The 20,619-nt window shown below is 46.8% G+C and overlaps 1 protein-coding gene across 10 annotated transcripts in view; it reads left to right on the top strand.

The window, feature by feature from the left end:
- The window catches only part of PRKX (protein kinase cAMP-dependent X-linked catalytic subunit), a 166,890-nt gene that overhangs the window by 25,212 nt on the left and 121,059 nt on the right, over positions 1 to 20,619 (top strand). For all 10 annotated transcript variants that reach the window (XR_011535762.1, XR_011535763.1, XR_011535764.1 and 7 more), the window contains exon 2: positions 8,280 to 8,448. Coding sequence is in view for 3 of the 10 variants with exons in the window: in XM_070603605.1 (XP_070459706.1) it covers positions 8,280 to 8,448 (169 nt within the window). In the remaining 7 variants the exon portion in view is untranslated. The remainder of the gene's footprint in view (positions 1 to 8,279; positions 8,449 to 20,619) is intronic.

Genomic DNA, 20,619 nt, shown 5'->3' with positions numbered 1-20,619 from the left:
GTTGTTGACACAAGTACAGAGTTGCATAACCACCACACAGAATATTTATGTAGCCAACTTTTTTCTTTACACTTAGGGAGAATGTGTTTACTACATGATTAAGATGCTGTATGGTGTGCTTTGTATTATTAACACTTTCTGTGTTATTTTATTTAAACTGTGTTGGGGGTCAAGATTTTTTTCAGTTTTATTGAGATATAATTGACGCAGAACACTGTAAAAGTTGAAGGTGTACAGCATAATGACTTTACTTACATATATCGCAAAATGATTACCACAATAACTTCAGTTAACATTCATCGCCTCCTATAGTTACAAAAACTTCTTTTTTTTCCTTGTGATGAGCACTTTTAGGATTTACTCTGTTAGCAACTTTCAAATATGCCATACAGCAGTGTCTGCTATAGTCATCATGCTGTACATCCCCAGGATTTATTTATCTTATAACTGGAAGTCTGTACCTTTGGCCACCTTCCTCCAGTTCCTCCACCCCTACCTCTGCCTCTGGTAACCACAAATCTGATCTCTTTTTCTATGATTTTGTTGTTGTTGTTGTTAGATTCTACATATAAGTGAGATCATATGGTATTTATCTTTCTCTAACTTATTTCACTTCGCATAATGTCCTCTAGGTCCACCCATGTTGTTGCAAATGGCAAGATTTTCTTCTTTTTCATTGCTGAATAATATTCTGTTGTGTGTGTATGTGTACATTGTGTGTGTGTGTGTGTGTGTGTGTGTATATATATATATAATTATTTATCCATTCATCCATCCATGGACACTTAGGTGGTTTCCATGTCTTGAGTGTTGTGAATAGTGCTGCAATAAACATAGGGGTACATATATTACATTGGATTGTTCATTTCAAGTTACTTGGGTATATACCCAGTAGTGGGATTACAGGATCCTATGGGAGTCCTACTTTTTAAGTTTTTGAGGAACCTTCCTTCAAGAAGGAAGGAAGGAAAGAAAGGAGAGAAGGAAGGAGGGGAAGAGGAAGGAGAGAATAAGAAACAAAGAAAAGAACTTAAATTTCTGGCCAAGAAACCTGGATGACAGGGCTCATGTGGTCTCTGTTCTCATCAACTACAGCCTTGCGTCCTGGACACCACCTTCTACCATGCAAACGTCAAATTAAGGAGAACAGTTAGAGGCACTGGGGGCGTTGGCCCTGTCTGGGAGGCCTTGGGAAAGTTCTCGTTCAGGGTCGTCCTGTGGAAGACTCTGAGACTCATTGTCCACCCTCCACAGGAGTGCCCCTCCCAGGAAAGCAGGGGTGGACACAGAGACACAGGTGTTCAGGATGGCCCAGGGAGCATGGTTGAGCCCCGAGGGGGTTGCTTTTGAGCTCTTTGGATAAGGAATGGATTAGAAGGACGAAGCTGATGTTTCCATTGGTAGATCAGACACACAAACGTGAAAAAATACATCTTGACATCTCAGACCCCCAAACACAACCCCACAGTCTTGGCCTCATCTGCTGTTCAGAATTCCTTCATTCCCAGGATGGATTCAGGATTGAAAAATGTGTGTGTGTGTGTGTGTGTGTAAGAATTGTGTTTGTAACCTAATAACTGCTCCTCCCTTGGCTGTGGGGATGAAAATTCATTTTATTTATAGCAAACCCTTAAAAACATCAGTTCACTCATGTCCAGGGAGCATGACTATTTCTAAATGTCTGAAACAGGAAGGAAAGAAACAGTAATTTATCTTCAGTAAATTAATAAATTTCCTAATTTGCAGCAGAACACAGGCAATACAGTTTTTATTTATAGGAATATGAATTCCACATGTTTAACAAATTCACACATTTAACAAATCTCTTCTGTTTTTAGACTGGCTGGCAATATCCACAAGTTGTTGTAATTATCCTATTATTTTGTTTTTGTCCTTAATTTGTGAAATAGTGAGACATTTCCTCAAATGGCTTGTCACTACCCCTTTCACCATCAAAGAATGGATACACCCTTTATTATCGGGGTGTTTGTCCTTAAATCACAAAAAGAAAGTGGGTAAAATAATGTCACTGACAGTCTCCACTTCATAAAGATCAGTGTGATTCTTCAAGGGGGAGGGGTGTGGGGGTGTCTAGGGAAAGAGACAGGGGCATTGCGTATTTTGTGGATTTGCTGCAGCCTCAATGATGAAACAGCAGTCCTTGGGAAGCTGGACCTTTATGCCATAACAATTTAATTGCTGTATTTTTAGTTGAGGATGTTGTGTGTAAACAAAGTTACAAAAGGCTGAGAAATCTTTTCATCTGCAGTAACTCAAAAACGCAGTGCAAACGCAATTAATAAAAAGGAATGTGGAAGGTGGCTGCCTTTTTGTTGAAACTTCTCCTCTTGGAGACGCTAGGGGAAACTCTGTCTCAGGGATGTGATCCTGGGGGAAGACAGCTGACGTCTTAACCCCACTGCTGGCTGACCAGAAAACCAGCGATGTGCCCATTTGTCCAGAAAATGTGGCTGTGATCAGGTGTCATTTTATTTTTCCCTTGGAGCAGAGACACCGTTTCCATGCTTCTGTTGATCAGCTTTTGGAAAGTGCATCATTTTTTCAGGACAGACTGGCTTTCATTTCTATGAATTCTAATTGTTTTTCTTTTTGAGTTCCTCATCATCGGTTCTCTGGACAAGGATAGGCCAATGTTCCTGGTGTCCTCAATCTTGGCCTTTAAATTTCCCAAACCAAGTAAATGTCTCAAAGACAGGACTGGAGCCCTGCTGGGGCCTTTGAAAAATGTAAGTTTTCATTTCCAAACATGTCCTCCAACAAAAGGAAGATAACACTTAAAAATCCTGATGGATTCTGTACGCAAAAACACGAACACATAGTATTAGATGATCAAGTAAGAAGGGGCTAGAGGAATCCTGACCATTGCTAGGATTGGAAAACAATGTACCGCCAAGCAGATCACTTGAACGATAGAAGTTTATTGTCTCTCAGACCTGGAGACCAGGAGTCTGACATGAAGGGTCACAGGGCTGTGCTCCCCGTGGAGGCTCCAGGGGAGGGTCCCTCCTGCCTCTTTCAGCTTCTGGGGCTCCAGGCGTCCCTGGGCTGGTGGCCGCCTCTCTCCCGTCTCTGCCTCCGTCCTCATGTGGCTTCTCCTCTGTGTCTACGTGTCCTCTTCTGTCTCTGATTAGGACACTGTCCTTGGATTTAGGGCCATCTCCTCCAGGACGCCCTCATCTCCATCCTTCCCTTCATCACATCTGCAAAGACCCTATTTCTGAATAAGGTCACATTCACAGGTCCCAGGGGTTAGGGATTGAACATATCTTTTTGCGGGAACACAATTCAACCCAGAACAAGTGGGAGGAGAGTTAGAATGACCCAAAGTGAGCCAGGCCAGCTGTGGGGTGTCCCTGTTCCAGCGCAGAGGTTGAGCGGGGCCCAGATGCAAGGTGTCGGCTTTCTGGCATTTTGGACCATTAGTGCATCTTCTCTTCAGAACATGCAGAGGTGAGAAGGGAAGAGACCAGAGCAGGAGGCAGATCTAAGGATGTGGCCTCCCTTTCACTTCTGTCATTCCTCCCCGTGGTCCAGGGACCCCAAAATAAAAGCCTGAGTTGTCTATATTCTTTTTCCTTCTGCAACCACTTGGCCTTCCACACTGTTCTCATTGTTTTCCTTCCATATGGACTTTTCCGAACTGTTTTAAGTTCTAGCAAACTTAAAAGATGTATAACCCCTGCAAACTTAAATGTGAGTTTCTCCCATTTACATGGGCTTCTTTTGCCTTACGGACTTTCGAAAAATAAGGGGGGCGCTCCCATGCCTGCGAGTCTGGAGGGCAAGCACTTTCCCGTCCCCCTGTGAGCTCTCTCTCCTCAGGAGGCTTTGTGGGGTTGTTGGGCTGAGGAAGAGGGGAGGCCAGTCTCCCGACCATGAGAACTGCGTCTTTTGCACTTTCTCACAGCTCACTCTGTGGTGGTTTTTTTTCCCCCAGTTTTGACTTCTGAGAAAAGAAGGACCTTCTAGAGGTTCCATGTTGTGGCCACGGTGATCCCGTCACCGTACTAGTTCTGTGGGGTTGTCTGAATGCATAGTGGGAAGGCGCTCGGTTTTCAGTGACTGTAATGTGTGCCTCTGTGTACAGTTGTGCATGTCTGTCTTTAGAAGGACATCAGCACACGCTGTGGCATTTCTCTGGGTGGGTTGGAGTTCAACCATGTCTCGCCAGCTATTTGGAGGGAGGAGGTCTTATTTCTCGTCCCCAGCACCCGAGACGGAAAGCCTGCGTGAGTTTGTATGTGACTCTGATGTGAGAGTTTGGGAGGACGGATGTGGGGGAGAAAGAGGGCAAGAGGGATGGGAGAGGATGCAGACAAAGTGGAGAAAATGGCAAACCTTTGAAAAAGATGAAGACCCCTCCCCCAGGGAGAGGGGAGACCTGTGTCTGTCCCACTCCAGCATTTCAAGACCGGAATCGCAAGACACAGGATGGCCCATAAATCAGAACCAACTTCCTTGTCTGGAAACTCAGCTGGAGGAACGATACCTCTTGACACGTTGGAGGAAAACCCACTGTATCGGACTGGCTGTGTGAAGGATGTGCCCGCCTTAGACGTGGCCGTCCTTCCAAAGAGATGGCCACGGGCACTTCTGACTGTCTGAAACACACGGGCCAGCTGTGCTTCGGAATTTGGAAATTTTCAGAATCCGGGACGATACTCAGGTGTGGGTGCTGGTTATCACAGGAGACCCTCAGTAGAATCTGGGCCACTTGTTTGTGTTAAGATGTGACTTTCCAGAGTGAAATAAATGGATGTTCACCCAAAAGGGAGATCAAGCCTGAATAGTTTTTTTAAGTCAGGTCCACTTTTGTGTCTGGATGAGTTTATGAAGACACTTGGGGTTTCAGAACCTCCTCAACTTAGGAATTTTAGCGAAGGGGTTGAGGAACCCATACTTGATTTTCACCTTAAAGCTTTAGCTGTAGGAATAACCTCCATGTAAGATATGAATCCTGAGTAATTCCTTCTCTCTGCCTCACACGACTCCCCAGCCCAGAGTGGGAGAGAGGGGGTTGCCTGGCTGGGGAGAGCAAGTGTTTCCCTTGAGCATCTGAGGAAAAATCTGGCCTAAAAACACTTGAAAAGACTGCTTTTTTTAAAAAAGTGTTTTTCCAGTTTTATTGAGATATAATTGACATATTACATTCTATTACTTTGAGGGGTACAACATAATTCAATATACGTAGGTATTGCAAAATGATCACCACAATAATTCTAGTTAACATCCATCACCATGCATAGTTATAAATTTTTTTTTTTCTTGTCATGAAAACATTTCAGATCTACTCTCTTAGCAACTTTCAAATACGCAATACAGTATCGTTAACTATAGTTGCCTTGCTGTACCATACATCTCCAGGCCTTATTTATCCTACAACTGGAAGTTTGTATCTTTTGACACCCTTCACCATTTCACCCACCCCCAACCTCTGGTAACCACCAGTTTGTTTTCTGTATCTATGAGTTTGATCATTTTAGATTCCACGCGTGAGATCATACAGTGTTTGTCTTTCTCCACCTGGGTTTACTTAACATAATGGCTTCAAAGTCCATCAGTGTTGTTGCAAATGAAAAAGACTCTTCTTTATGTCATACCGGGCAGACATGGGTCATATGGCCATCCTTACCTGCAGCAAAGCCAACAAAAGGATTCTTCTCCATTGTAAAGCAAGCTATTGAGAGCTGGGCATGCATATTGGACAGCCTGCCAACACCCAGCAGGAAAAGGTTAATTTGCCTTTTTTCTTTCCATGGCAATAATGACTCACTACCAACACCGTTCATGGTGTCTTTGTCTTTGGTGCACTGAAGCTGATCTCCTGAAGAATTACAGCCAGTCGGTTTTGTCTGCCTTGAGCAAGGCTCTTTACCTAGGTAGACCTGTGATCTGGTTGTGGCGTTGAGGGAGCGCCCACATCTCCCAGGGTAATGCAGGCGTCTGATGCGGTGCACAGGTCACCCGTCCTGAGTTCTGTGTGTTTAAACCTCACTCAGCTCAGAGAAAGCTTGAAGGGCGTTGCAGACAGAAATAAAAAAACCTGTTGAGTCATAGCTGTGTTACCTTTCGTGTAGGCATAGAGAACTCTCAGTTGAGTGTCAAAATAAGTGCTGAAAAGACAAAATATTATCTAGTAAATATCTAGTAAATACAATTGAGTAAAGGATGGGCTCCTCATGGTGGGCAGTAGAGAGAGATGATTAAGAAGAACGGGACCAGAGAGAGGCAAAAAGATCAAGGAACACAGCCTTCTTTTCATTATCAGAATCTTAGAGTGTGGCAAGACTTTTATATGTTCCATAGGAATCTACCTGTCCTATTGCAGAGATGAACAATATGAGGCCAAAAAGGGTTAAATTTGTTTCCCTGAGTTCATAGATCAAATCAGATGCAAATTGTGGCCTAGATGCCACTGTTCCTGATTCCCACTTGCATGCACTTTATCCAGTGGAAACATCAATGTCCACATAAAAACTCCACAGCTGTATCTGTTTACTTTCCTCAAAACCTTTTCCCTTCATGCCTCTCTCTTTTGACCTGATTCCACATAATTTTATCAACATATATTGCCTTACACTAATAAAATTCTATTTTTACTTGCAGATTATCTTTTGATGAGACCATGCTTTAAAAATGTCTCACCACTCTTCATTTGCTTCTTCTTTTTTTTTTTTTTTTTTTTGATTTTTTTTTATTTTTTTCCTTTTTCTCCCCAAAGCCCCCCAGTACATAGTTGTATATTCTTCGTTGTGGGTCCTTCTAGTTGTGGCATGTGGGATGCTGCCTCAGCGTGGTTTGATGAGCAGTGCCATGTCCGCGCCCAGGATTCGAACCAACGAAACACTGGGCTGCCTGAAGCGGAGCGCGCGAACTTAACCACTCAGCCACGGGGCCAGCCCCGTTCATTTGCTTCTTCTTGCAAAGCAGTTTCTTTTCTTGTGTTGGTGGATCCTTCCCTACTGCTATATAAAATATTTATTGTCGGAAACTTCATTTAAAAACTAAGGTTACTTATCGTGCCCACCTCCACTCCATCAGCTAGTAGATTTATTGTACAGCTCAAGAATTTTAATCAACGGAAAATGCTAAAAAAATCACATTGCTTAAGTATAACTTTGTGCTTCTTTTCATGGTGCCATGTGCAATAAATGGCATTCCAAACTCTGTGCAAGGGAAAAAAGGAACTCCGTTGTTGTGTTGTTGCATTGGAGGTCTTTTTCCTTCTCAAGAGGTCCTTGAATTCCGTCTCCTTTCTTATCAGGTTGACTGCCGGTTCTCCAGCCAGAGAGCCCTGTCAGTCGACCATTTTCTGCATCTTTCTCCTTGTGAAGAAGACCCCTTCCTCTGCATATTTGCTAGCCAGACAGTCACAGAAAACACAGCCAGCATTGCTGACCTTCCTGAGTGCTAGGCTCGCACATACAGATTTCCATGTTTCTGCCTCCAACTTTACCTCTCCCCTGGGCATAGACAAATAAAATTCCTTTGTAACTTTGATGTTCTAGTTGCATGCAGTGGTTCCCAGCTTGTGTGATGGGTGGAAGGGGTGCACTAAACCCCAGAGTGAGGCTCAGAAGATGGGAGGGGCTGGAAGTAGACAGAGGAGGAGGAGGAGTCATTTGGGTTGAAAATCTTCCAAAGAGGGTTTGATTTCCTTTTGTATTCATAGTGGTTGCAGTGTTTTAAATTTCCCCCTCTTTCTATTCACCCATCACTTTTTTCCAATCCACTCAAATCTTGCCGACTAAGTAGCACATAGCAGGTGTCAGTGTGTTAAGGAGCCTTTGTGAGAGGCTCATGTTCCTCATTCTCCTGTCTTTATCTAGAAAGCCTGAAGAGAAAAAGAACTGTGGAAGGAATGCATTTACCATATTTTCCCATTCCAGCTCTCTTTGTGTGCGTGTGCTTGTGCGTGCATGGTTGTGTGCTCTGGGATGGCTCATTTGCAGAAACGATGGCCCGCTTTCCCTCCAATTAAAGGATACATTGGAGACAGGTGATCCTGTCTGGCTGTGTGTGTGTGTCTGGCTGTGTGTGTGTGTGTGTGTGTGTGTGTCTGGCTGTGTGTGTGTGTGTGTGTGTGTGTGTGTGTGTGTGTGTGTGTGTGTGTGTGTATAACAGGTGCATTCAATTGAGAATTCCAGCCCCGAACTCCTCAGCAAACACTCACCAGCCATATCCTAGGGTGTTGAGTTCCTAAAGCCTGTGATTCCCTTCAGGTCCCCATACAGCCCCATTTGCTCTTCCCCCTGCAGGCACGGGGACCTTCGGGCGCGTGCAGCTGGTCAAGGAGAAGAAAGCCAAGCATTTCTTCGCACTGAAGGTCATGAGCATCCCTGACGTCATCCGCCTGAAGCAGGAGCAGCATGTGCACAACGAGAAGTCGGTGCTGAAGGAAGTCAGCCATCCGTTCCTGGTCAAGCTGTGAGTCCGCCTCCAGGGTCTCTCCTGTGTCCCTCTGTTGGTCCTCACCCTCCCTGGGACCCGCGGTGTGCTGGAATGAGGCCCCCGCGTGTGTGCATGCGAAGTCTCGGACCAGGGTGATAACCCTTCTGAGCTATCTCGGCTTCTGATCTTGCAGATGTGGTTCTGCAAGGGCTGCTGAACATCAGCCTGGCCAGGTCCACAGACAAAGGCTCTGTTTCTACAACTGCCTGTCCCAGGACCTTGCTCGCCTGGCTAATATCTGCAGGGGCATGGGTGGCCCTGCCAAGGCTCTCTTCCCCCTCCTCCAGTCAAGGTCAGCTTCACCAGCTCCCTGCAGAGCCAGTTCAGTTGGGTTTTCAGGGACCTCCACCACCTGCTCAGCTTCATCCCCTCAGGTGGTTCCATGAGTTTTTAGCTGACTAGTAGGTTTCTCCATCTAGATGCTCCACAGATGCTTCCAGTTGAGGATGCCCAACATTGCTCCGAGCCATTTGCCCAGGTAGGGTAAGACCATTTCCCACCCGAGTGCCAGAGATCTGGATGTCCAGAGATAGGTCTCTTCCCATGCATGGATGCCTTCCATCCAGTTCATCCGCCACCCTTCTCACCCTCCCCCTCAGGGCCTCCCACACAGCCCCTGCCTGATCGGAGCTCCCTCTCTCTGCCCTGCCTTTCTGCACTGGCCTCCCAACCATTCTTCCCCTCCCAGCCTCGCTTCCCTTTACCGTATCCCTTTTTCACTTTGCCACCATGCTGGTCCTCCCCACAAACCTCTCTGGTGATCTGCGTGTCTACTGACAAATGCACGGGGGCTTTCTGAGGTGCCCAGGATAAAGCCCCAGCCACAAAGCCCTAGAAAGGGCTCATCATGTGCTCTGGCTTTCCCTCTGGATTTTTCTCTTTCCCTCCATCGTCTGATCATGGAAAGCCAGCCACAGTAGAAGGTGAGAGTTGCCGTCCATGTCATCACTCCAGGGCCACTGTCCCGTGCAGTGCCTCCTTCCTCTTTGTTTCCTCATCCCTCACCCATCCCATCTGACCAATACCTGCCATTCTTCTCTGACACACCTCCCTGCCTGCCTACAGTCTTGAAGCATTTTGTGTGTCCCCTGGAGCAGGGAAGTTCATCTCTATACTCAAAGCCACCGGAGCAACATCCCCCAGTCCAAAACGGCATCTTACCCAGAGTAGGGATGGATTGCATGTTTCATGAGGAAGAGAAAGGAAGTGGTTGACCTTTTGTTTCACGTTCCTTCCGTGGCACTAAAAGGATCTTGTGCTGATATGGAGGTGTTGATAGAGTCCCATGCTTTCGAGTCATGGAAACAAAAGTAGCTGGCGCGTTGGGGTGTCACCACCCCTCACTCATCAGTCCTGAGTCTCTACTCGGCCAGCAGGGGAACAACGGGTAGAAGACTAATGTGTGTAGATCTTCCTCTGGAATGAAGAGAAGCTTCTAGTTATTTCTTCTCTTCTATGACCTAAAATGGGGATTATGGGGGAAGGAGTTTAGCTAGTGAGGGTTTTAAATAAATATTTTCCAAAGGAGATGTGGACTCCTTTAGAATATTGCCAATTTGTTCTCACGCGATTTAGGCAAATGGTCTTGGGCTTTTACCAAACACAGGACATCTCAAACCAGAAACACAGGTGTGTCCCCGAGGCTGCTTTTTAGCTGAATTTTCCACGAAGACAGTGCACCAGGCAGCCAGATTCTGGTTTGCCTCTGAAAACCAAGTGGCATGATCCTTTATGTGTTTGCAGTGAAGTTAGGAGAATGCAAAATCGAAGCAAACAGAGTTGCTGGTCAAAACAAAAAGTCTTAGACATCTTTGTTGAGCAGACACAAGTTTTGAGAAGAGTGAAGAAGCCAGTGGGAGGACGTCTCTGCAGGACCAAGAGTGGGACTTGGGGAGGCTGCCGTGTCCATTTCACCTCACCGCATCTTTTCTGGGGTGCAGGCATGTCTCATGTGTATCATTAGGGTGATGTTGTAGGGTATACATGGAATCTTGGGTGAGGACTTCCAATTCTGGGAATTCCACCTTGTTGGGGGGGATGAATGATGTCTCCCACAAAAGATAATGTTGAAGTCCTCACCCATAGTACCTGTGAATGTGACCTTAGTTGGAAATCAGGTCTTTGCAGATGTAATTCAGATGTAAGTTGAGGTGCTAGAGGAGTAAGGTGGGTTCTTCATCCAATATGATGGATGTCCCTATAAGAAGAGGAGAAGAGACACAAAGACAGACACACACAGGGAGGCGAAGGCCATGTGAAGGTACACAGACACAGAGGAGAAGCCACATGAAGACAGAGGCGGAGATGGAAGGGATGCGGCCACCAGCCCAGGGACACCTGGAGCCCCAGAAGCTGGAAGAGGCAGGAAGGACCCTACCCTGGAGCCTCTGGAAGGAGCGCAGCTCTGCAACACCTTGATGTTGGACTTCTGGTCTCCAGAACTGGGAGAGAATGACTTTCTGTTGTCTTAAGCAGCCTAGTCTATGATGCTTTGTCACTGCCATCCTAGGAGACTTCAGCATACGTTCTCACCCCCTAGAGTGGGGAACAAGCCTACATAATGGGCTCTGTAGATGCTTTACAGTCCAGAAATCTCAAATCCTAAGAAAGAGCCCCATGAATGTGGGGCTAGGTAGAGTGGACAAGTCAAAGTTCCTGGGATGGTATCCTTGAGGTTTTAGAAGTGAAAAATGGAGAGGGGAAAGGAGGAGCTTGCAAAACAGAGCTTCAGTCACGTGAGTCTGCTTTCTTCACTCCTGGACAGCCAGCCAACAGTTTTCCTTATCATGTGTGGTGGATTCCCAATTCCCCATGGGGACTTAGATTCTGTATTTGTGTATTTGGCTGTCCTTGGTTTTCAGTTAAGTACCTAAGTTGTTTATATCACACAGTCTGTGTGTTCTAGTTTCGGTGGAATGGAATTGGACCCAAATTATCCAAATTGGTTCATTTTTCTCTTTCAAGGAGTGAGATTTCCCTGCACCCTGTTAGCTCCGTAATCTGACTGTTGGATGCTACATTGATTTTCCTGTTGCCAGAACGGCTCACGGGGTGCAGGTCACAGTCCAGTGTAGTCTTTTTATACTTTATGTTCAATGGGGGGTGTGGCTGGGAGGCAGGATCTCGTCATTTAATCCATGTGGAATTTAAGGAACATTTAGATAGTCTTCTCAGGGAGATTATATTCATAAGTTATGGGAAATTGTGTTTGGCGCTCATTTAAGATCTCTCTGTGGCTTTTGATCAATATGTGTTTCCCCACCACACTGAGATGGCACATAGGGCATGCTCTGGCCTCCACGGTTCTCAAGAAATGATCACCAGTGGGTCCTTTGAAGACTTAGGGATATGAATTTCCAGGTGGCCTTTATCCACAAATTATGAAGATGAGTTGCCCACTCTATTACTGTTCTTGAGCGGCCTTAACAAAGGACCACAGACCAGACAGCTTAAGCAACAGACAATTATTTCTCCCAGTCCTGGAGGCTGGAAGTCTGAGGTCCAGGTGTGGGCAGGGCTGGTTCCTCCTGAGGCCTCTCTCCTTGGCGTGTAGATGCGTCTTCTCCCCGTGTCCTCACATGGTCGTCCCTCTGCATGTGTCTGTATCCTCATCTCCTCTTCTTACAAGGACCCCAGTGCTGTTGGATTAGAACCCACCCTAGTGACCTCATTTTACCTTCATCACCTCCTTAAAGACCCTATCTTCAAACACAGCCACATAATGAAGTCCTGGGGGTTAGGACTTGAACTTGTGAATTTCAGGGGGATGCAGTTGAGCCTATAACACTTACTTAGTGGCTTGCTAAGAAGAATAGATCTCTCAGTGCATAGGGGACTTATTATAATATACTTGTAGCATTTGGGTTTTTTTGTACATTATCACTTGAGGGACCAAGTGTGCTTAAAAATTGGGTTTAAAGTTGCCCTAGTTTGGCCAGCTCTTGAAGTTCCCCATACATGGCACAGGAGAGCATGCTGTATCTGGCCAGCCCTGTGCACGGGAGCCGGAAGGTGTCTAGGACCATGTGATGAGGGGTGCGTTTTAGTGGGAAAACGCCAGTAGTGAAGACTGGATTTAGTCCCTCCAGCTGTGCAGTTTCTCTTGTAAATGAGAGTTGCCCCACCTAACCTCTGCTTTCTGTACTCTCCGGAAACACTGAGCACATTTTGCTTGCATTTATTGAAACCACGTGGAATGCTGATGTTGCCAGGTATCAAGCTGAACCAAGACTGGAGTTGGAAGTTCCACTTGAGTGATTTGGCAAGTTCCCCAGTGCCATTATCAAAGTTCAGGCTTTGCCCTGCCCCTGATGGTATTGTTGACAGTATGCCAGGGCCTTCATTAAATGCACATTAGAGAACGCATTCTGTGCACTGATAATGTCATGTCGAAAGGCCAGCTCTGCCAGTGGAGAGAGAATTTTACAAGAGCTGAGTAACTCACTGTCTGGGGTGGAGAAGATAGAAAGGAAGAAGGAGTTGCTGTGTGCCCAAAGATCATGATTTCCTGTCTTCTCCTCACCCTTTATGCATGTGGAAATTGCTGATCTTAGGGTTGTTTGGATCCAGAACAGGGGTTTTCAGCCTCAGCACTGTTCACATCTGGGGCAGCTAATTCTCTGTGGTGAGGGCTGTTCTGTGTAGGGTAGGATGTTGAACAGCATCCACCGTCTCCACCCACTCAATGCCAGAAGCACCCCCTCCCCAATGACGACAGCCCAAAATGTCTCTAGACAGTGTCAGAAATCTCCTGAGGAGGGAAATCGTCCTCGATTCCAAACCACTGCCAGAAAGAGAGAGCGAGAGAGATGATGATGGATAGGTAGATAGGTAAGTAGATGGATGATAGAGATAGGTAGATGGGTAGGTAGAGTGGTGGGCAGGTAGATAGATAGATATATGATTAATAGATCATAGATAAGTGATAGATGATAGGTAAGATGGTTAGATGATAGGTAGATAGATGATTCATAGATCATAGATGATTGGTAGATGATAGATAAGGTGGATAGATGATAGGTAGGTAGGTAGATAGATAGATATAGACAGAATCTCATGCTAATTCAGGATTTCTCACCCTCAGCACTGTTGACATTTGGGGCCAGATAATTCTCTTGGGTGGGGGCTTCTCTGTGCACTGTTGATTATTTAGCAGCATCCCTGGTCTCCAGCCACTGGGTTCCAGTAGCACATCCCCCTTCATTGTGACAACCAAAAATGTCTCCAGACATTGCCAGGTATCCTCTGGGAGGCACAGAGTTCTCTCCTGTTGAGAACCACTGCTCTTGAGAGATTGACCCCCAGTAACCTAGTTTACCATGAGTTGATAGGTAGACCAGAAGTCCAATTAGTCCATATCCAGGAAGACACAAAACAATGGAGAGTTATTTTCCCTGCCTGATGAGTAAGAATCAGAAGATATAATGAGAGTCAGATTTGTGTGTGGCATCCAAGCTGGGGAGCCAGGAATAAAGGACATCCCGGCTTCAGGCTCATTGACCCCATGGCAGGGGAATCTGCCACCCTCCCTGCTTGGGGAGACACCTCATGTTGGATAAAGAGTTCAGTTGGGCAGCGAGGCCAGGCTCGCCTGAGGCTGCTATCTGGTCCCACGTGTGGAGGAAGGTTTCAGTCATCCACTCATGTGCTGAATTTCCAAGACACCCTAAATACCCCTCCCTCTGCCCTGGTTCAGGATCCATCATCTCTTGTTGGAGTGGTTAACAAACTTTCCCAAATAGTGTTTCTTATGTTCTCCTTCTCAGACAGTAATCTAAAATTAAAATCGGATCATATGTCTCAGCCAAAAACACTTCTAAGACTCTTGATGACCAACAGAAGCAGGTGCTAGGAGTGTAGGACAATCGTCTCCTGCCAGCTTCCAGCTTCTGCATGCTCCACCATTGGAGTTCTCCATGCTCACCGTCCTGTTCACATTGCTGAGCTCGCCATCTGCTCCTCCCCTCCCTTTCTCTGGCCAGTGCCAATGCTTCCTTCTAGACCTTCGCAGGTCTAGATCTCAGACCATTCCCAGATCTTCCTTCCAGCTCAGCTGTTTGCTCTGTGATGACGCTTCCGGCCAGCCCTCGGCTGGGACATGCACCCCTCCACTGGATTTCTCTTGTACTCTTGCTGTTAGCAATGCTCTTGAATACCTGTGTTTGTAATAGAATTCCAATGAAATCATTAATTCAAGGAAATCAAATTAAGCCAGGGAGTAGCTGGCATAAAAAAATTGATTTTAACTTGATAGAAGTCAATGATCATAGAAGAAACAGGAGGGCAAATAGTGTATTGGCTAGTTATTATAGACTGCTGTTGAGTGGCAGGCTAACCTTTTTCATACAGTGTGAGCAGGCACAGAATTCAGCATGAGTAAATAGCTGATGGGTACCCACCCGCTTCCCATGTGCTGAGCAGCTGCTGGGATGTGAAGTTATTGAGGCAGGCAAACCATCCTTGCCCCCCAGAAGGACAGTCGAAGGAACAGACATATGTGCAAGTAGAAATCAGTAGTATAGTTCCTTTAGGGGGCATGTGTCAGAACAAAAGAGGGTGGTGTGTGTTCCAAGGAGCCGAGGGAAGGGACCACAGCCCAACACCTGCCCCGCCCAGCCCTTACCCTTGGTCTCTCCTGTCAGCTCTCTATTCCCTTCTGTTTTTCATCGTGCCTCTCCCTTCCTACATACTAGAACATTCCTGACCTAGTGTATTTATCACAGTTTGCCTCTCTCCTGCTAGAACACAAACCCACGAAGGCAGGATCTCGTTCTGTTTGTGCCTTAGAAAGGTACCTAGCCCACGGCAGGCATTCAAACTCAAGGATATCGAAGGGATGGAATTAACTGATGTTGCTCTGGGGTGCAGGCCTGTGCGAGGGCTCATCCAGAGTGTGTTAGACAGGCTTCTCCCAAGAAACAGGAGGGAGGGAGATTTTTAAGGAATGGACTGATGTGATTGTAGCGTCTGGCAGGTTTGAATTCTCTGGGGAAGGCCAGGTGGCTGGAAACCCAGGTGGGAGTTATGTTACAGTCTTGAGTCTAAAATCTGCAGAAAAGCCCAGAAAGCTGGAAACGCAGGCAGAATTTCTATATGGCAGTCAAATCTAGACACAAAATTCTTTCTTCCTTGGGAAACCTCATTTTCTTGCTCTTAAAGCCTTTGACTGATTAGATGAGGCCCACCCATATTAGAGGGGATCATCTGCTTCTCTTATAGTCAATTGATGTTAGATGTTACTTCTGCATCTAAAAAATAGCTTCATGGCAACATCTAGATTACTATTTGACCAAACAGTTGGGTGCCATGGCTTAGTCAAGTTGACATATAAAATTAACCATGACAATGGGCAAACGCTGGGAAGCTTGAGATGGAGACCAGGGTCATTCCATCATGATGACAGCAGAAGTGTCCAGTGTGATGGGAGCTCGCCAGGTTGGGTGACTTAGCAAGGACGACATGTTGCATGGAACCAGGGAGGCCAGATTCCAAGTGATGGCTTGACCAGAAATGCCCTTGTAGACTTTGCTCAAGTCTGCAGCCTTAAAGAAAAGTTTTCTAGTCGAAGCTGGTGTATATTCCTCCACATTTTCTTGTAGGTTTCACATGACTGGTGAATTTTATCCTGGCTTATTCTTCTGGCTTTCTTTCTCTGGGCGCAGTCTTTCAAGCTGTCGTCAGTCTACCTTTGTTTGAAGAGTTGGCCCCTTCATCACCTTCTCATCAATACCTTGTTCCCAGTTGCACAGTTAATACTCTGTTTTGCCTGATTTTGCAGCGGCACGTCTTAATCGAACCCTGTGGGCTGTGAGCTGGTGGTTCCCAATTAACTCGACTGTGACTGCAGGAGAGGATGGAGAAGACAGAAGGGGCGATGGGCTTTGAGCAGACAGAGGCTCACTTGTCCTAAGAAGCACCCTGTGTCATCTTTCTCCTTTTCCTCAGTCGTACTGCACTCCTGCTCTGCTCCCCTCTCCCATCTCATCCTCTCTTATTGCTCATTTGCCATAATGCTGCCAGGGTTCTTTTTTCAACATAAGAACGTGCCACAACTCCTTTTGATTGTGTTATTGATTGCTGCCATTGTTCGGAAGAACGTAGAGTTGCTTCTCTTTTCCAGGGACATATTTCTCTTAAATGTTGCAGTTTGCTTTTGTCTACTTTGGAGATAGAGTTGGGAATCCTTTATCCAATGGATGCTTTTGTGAATGGGTGGGAGGGACTCCTTCATAGAGACTTTGCTTCGAATCGGCTGTTCCCATGTGGTCGCCATTCTTTGGGAATCAGGTACATTGAAGGTTTCGCTTCCTCTCTCAGGTCCCCCACAGTCCCGTTTACAGTGTGATGGGTTAATAGACTTTAAAAGTAGAGTCTAGTGACTTTATACTCTATCTTGCGAGGTGATGGTAGTGGTGATGGTGGTGGTGGGAATTTCTCTGAACAGTGATGCAGTTAGACCCCTGTAACTGCTTACTGGACATCAGTTTTGCATGTTACGGATACACTTTGCTCCCTGCCATGAGGTATAGTCAGTCAGGCTCTCAGTAGAGAGAATAGCAATCATGGAGATGGTCATGCTTTATCAGGGCCGATGCACTGGTGGTGGTCCAGTGGTACTGCTGACTTGATCCACGCCTAGGTGGGGAGGAAAGGATTGGATGTCTGGAAATCTCCATCCTTCTCCAGCTCTCACTACAGGAGTCAGGTCTTGGACTTCTACTACGATGCAGTTACACCTTCAGGGTTTCTCAACCTCAGCACTCTTGACATTTGGGACGTTTGGGGTGACTTTCTGTGCTGGGGGCCGTCCTGTGCACTGGAGGATGTTGAGCAGCGTCCCTGGTGTCCACCCACCAGATGCCAGTAGCACCACTTCTCCCAATTGTGACAACCAAAAATGTCTCCAGGCATTGCTGAGTGTCCCCTGGGGAATGGAATTGCCCCACTTGAGAACACCTGCGGTCAAGGCACCGTTCGAGTAGATGGGTGTGGGGTCCCATTCTCCCTTTCTGACCCAGCCTCTGAGCCTGCATTTCCACTGTTCCATCATGATGATCAGTCTATGGTCCCCGGGCTGTATGACTCAGTGCACCTTAGCAGAGCCAGGCCAGTGAGTTCACTTGACCAGCAGCTTTCTACTACAGATCTGGGAAGAAAGATCTTGGAAATCTGTCACCCAGAGGGCCCATCCTTCTTGCTCTTGACCAAATGACAGCTCGTATCTCCCCTTAGAGGAATTCGCGCCTTAATCTAGACTGGACGTGTCTCTACCTTAAAGGAAAGATCTTTGTTGGTGCCCACAGGCTTGGGTCTGGTCTCAGTCTCCATCCGTTTGTGGACGGGCAGTTGGGAAAACCATTCCTTTGTTTTCCTGAGAGTGAAAGAGGAAAGAACACCATGCTTCAAATTTTGTTGTCTTCTCTCTGTTTGAATTTTAAAAGCAAAAATCTACCAACAGCCCTCTTTCCTCTTTCCACATTGCCTGCAAAGAACAGATGTGACAAAAGAAAGGCTGCCACCTCCCAAATCCTCATTCTTCTTCTTTGTCCAAAAATAATCAGACGTATTTTTTCAGGGCAGGGAAGGCGAGGTGGACACTTATGAAAGGGAGGTTTAAATTGTTCTGAAAGAGTGAAAATGTGAAGTCCTCAAAGAAAGTCTACTAGGTGCACGTGTTGTAGATAATGGGAGAATCGTCAGCTCTCTGGGGCCAGAACCTGGGCGTAGGACGAGGTGGGCGCGTAAGCAGAATTTTGCAGGAGGAGAAGGGGTTGGCTGGCGGCCAGGTGGGGGCAGTCCTTCCAGCTGGAGAATGCTGTAGCAGCCGCCAGTCACCCAGGGGACTGGGATGGAGGGAGGAACCCAAGTCTGGCCGTGGACTCAAGTCTGGACGTGGGCAGGGTTGACAGCATCAATAGTAGTGGGCACTTCAGAGGAGAAGCAGATGGCTAGGGTGCTGTGGGGTGTTAGACAGCAGGTGCTGTGTGCACAGGACCCCCATGAGCCCCGGTATGTGGGATACAGGGCTTCCGTGTGCATCTGGGTGGGGACTGGGGCGGGAGGAAGGAGAAGGAGATCACACCTTCCTGGCTTGCCCAGCTGTGTATTTGGGGTGCCACATGCCTGCGAAGTTGGACCGGAGAGAGAATGGGTTCTAGTTTGGGATATTTCGAGTGCAAAGGAGCATTAGGCAGCCGTCTTGGAAGAGAGCCCAGCGCAGGAGAGAGAGTGAGCAGTCATTGGCGGGGAGCCATCAGATGGGGCCACTGAGGGTGGGGGAACCTTGGGGACATGAGCGAGGAGACCATGGGTGGGGGATGGAACATGCCAAGGTCGCCTTGGGGGAGAGCTGGTTACCGGGGAGCCAGGTCGGAAAGTAGAAGAAATGTGCCAGAGCCTCAGATTGCACTAGGAGATGGAGTTTGAGGAGATAGGGTGACACTAGTCGGGTTTTCATCTTCTTTTAATGGCAAAAGACCAGGGGGTTTTTTTGCAGCATCTGGAGAAATTATGACAAACTTGAAGTTAGGCATCTCCGAGTGAGTGAGACTGACTTTCGAGTTAATGAGAACACCTTAGGGTAGGAACCCTCCTTCAGACTTTGCAAACAGAAGTCAATGATCTGCTTTAAAAATAGAAACCGCTCCTGTGAGCTGGAGATGCTGCTCTGAGCTGAGGTCCCCACACAGGAAGGGGGCCGAACTCAGAGGTTTCCAGCTTAAGCAGTCCTAGTGATTGTAAACTATAGCTGGTTTTTTTTGCTATTTGCAGATTAGTATGTACGCTTGAATATGTTTTTTAATTTTTTAATTGCAGTAAAACATACCGGACATAAAATTTACCATCTTAACTTAAATGCACAGTTCCTTGGCATTAAGCACACTCACACTGTTGTGCAACCATCCCCACCATCCATTTCTAGAACTTCTCATCTTCCCCAAACTGAAACTCTGTCCCCATTAAACACCAGCTCCGCATCCCCCTCCCCCAGCCCTTGGCACCCACCATATACATTCTGTCTCTATGCATTTGACTCCTCTAGGGACCTCCTAGAGGTAGAATTGTACGGTATTTGTCCTTTTGTGACTGGCTTATTTCACTGAGCATCATGTCCTCAAGGTTCATCCATGTTCGAGCATGTGCCAGAATCTCCTTCCTTTTTAAGCCTGAATTGTATCCCACTGTATGGATGGACCACCTTTTGCTTGTCCATTCAGCCATTGATGGATACCGGGTTGCCTCCGCCCTTTGGCTACTGTCAGTAATGCTGCTGTGAACATGGTGTGCACATGTCTCTGAGTCCCTTCTTTCTAGAACTGCTTGAGTGCATTTTCAACATCTGATTCTCTTTGCTGTTCATGGTGGGCACTTCAGCATTTCCTCTTGTTTGTTTTTATTTTCCGGCTTGCCTCACACCCTCATCCCTCTTCCTCCCACCCTCTCTCATTGCGAGGTAACCACATCATAGTCTGGTATGGATCCTTCTGTCCTTTTCTCTGCTTAAGGAGTTCTGCACATGGACACACACACACACACACACACACACACGGTGTGGCATCATTACAGCTTATCATGCACACTTTCTTTGCCTGTCATTTTCATCTCACCTTCATGGAGATCCCTCTTGGGGGTTTTTGGTAGGAGATATTCCAGGATGCATGACCAGCGGTGAAAGCTGGCTAAAGGAGAGGCCAGATGCCCTCCCTTTTCTTTGGAGAGAAGCTGGGCCATGCAGGTAGAGCTGCAGAGGACTGGGGAGCAGATGCCATCAGAGGGGCAGGTGTGTGTGCATTTGTGCACCTGCTCCCAAAACGGAGCTCTTACTGACCATGGTCATGCTTCCTCTGTGTTTTAGACCCTGGACTCCCACGAAGCTATGCTTCTCGCCCACACCTGCTGCCTTCTGAGCTACACTTCTGCATCCAGTTTGCTCCTGGTCCATTCTGCTCCGATCCGTCACAGACAGTTCAGGGTCCTTCTGTCCGACATGAATTCTTGACCTTCCTCCTTTTCCCCTACTCCCAATCAGTTCCTCGTTTCAGCTTCCCAAATGGCCTTTCCAGCTTCTGGATGCTGTCTGGGCACCATTTTTGATTTTCTTTTCTCTGCCTCTGTGTTTACTCTACACAGCGTCCTGCCCTTTCCTAT

This window comes from Equus przewalskii, chromosome X (genome assembly GCF_037783145.1).
Source record: "Equus przewalskii isolate Varuska chromosome X, EquPr2, whole genome shotgun sequence".
Lineage (NCBI taxonomy): Eukaryota > Metazoa > Chordata > Mammalia > Perissodactyla > Equidae > Equus > Equus przewalskii.
Note: the sequence above shows the minus strand (reverse complement) of the source record. Positions and strands in the feature narration are given on the sequence as shown.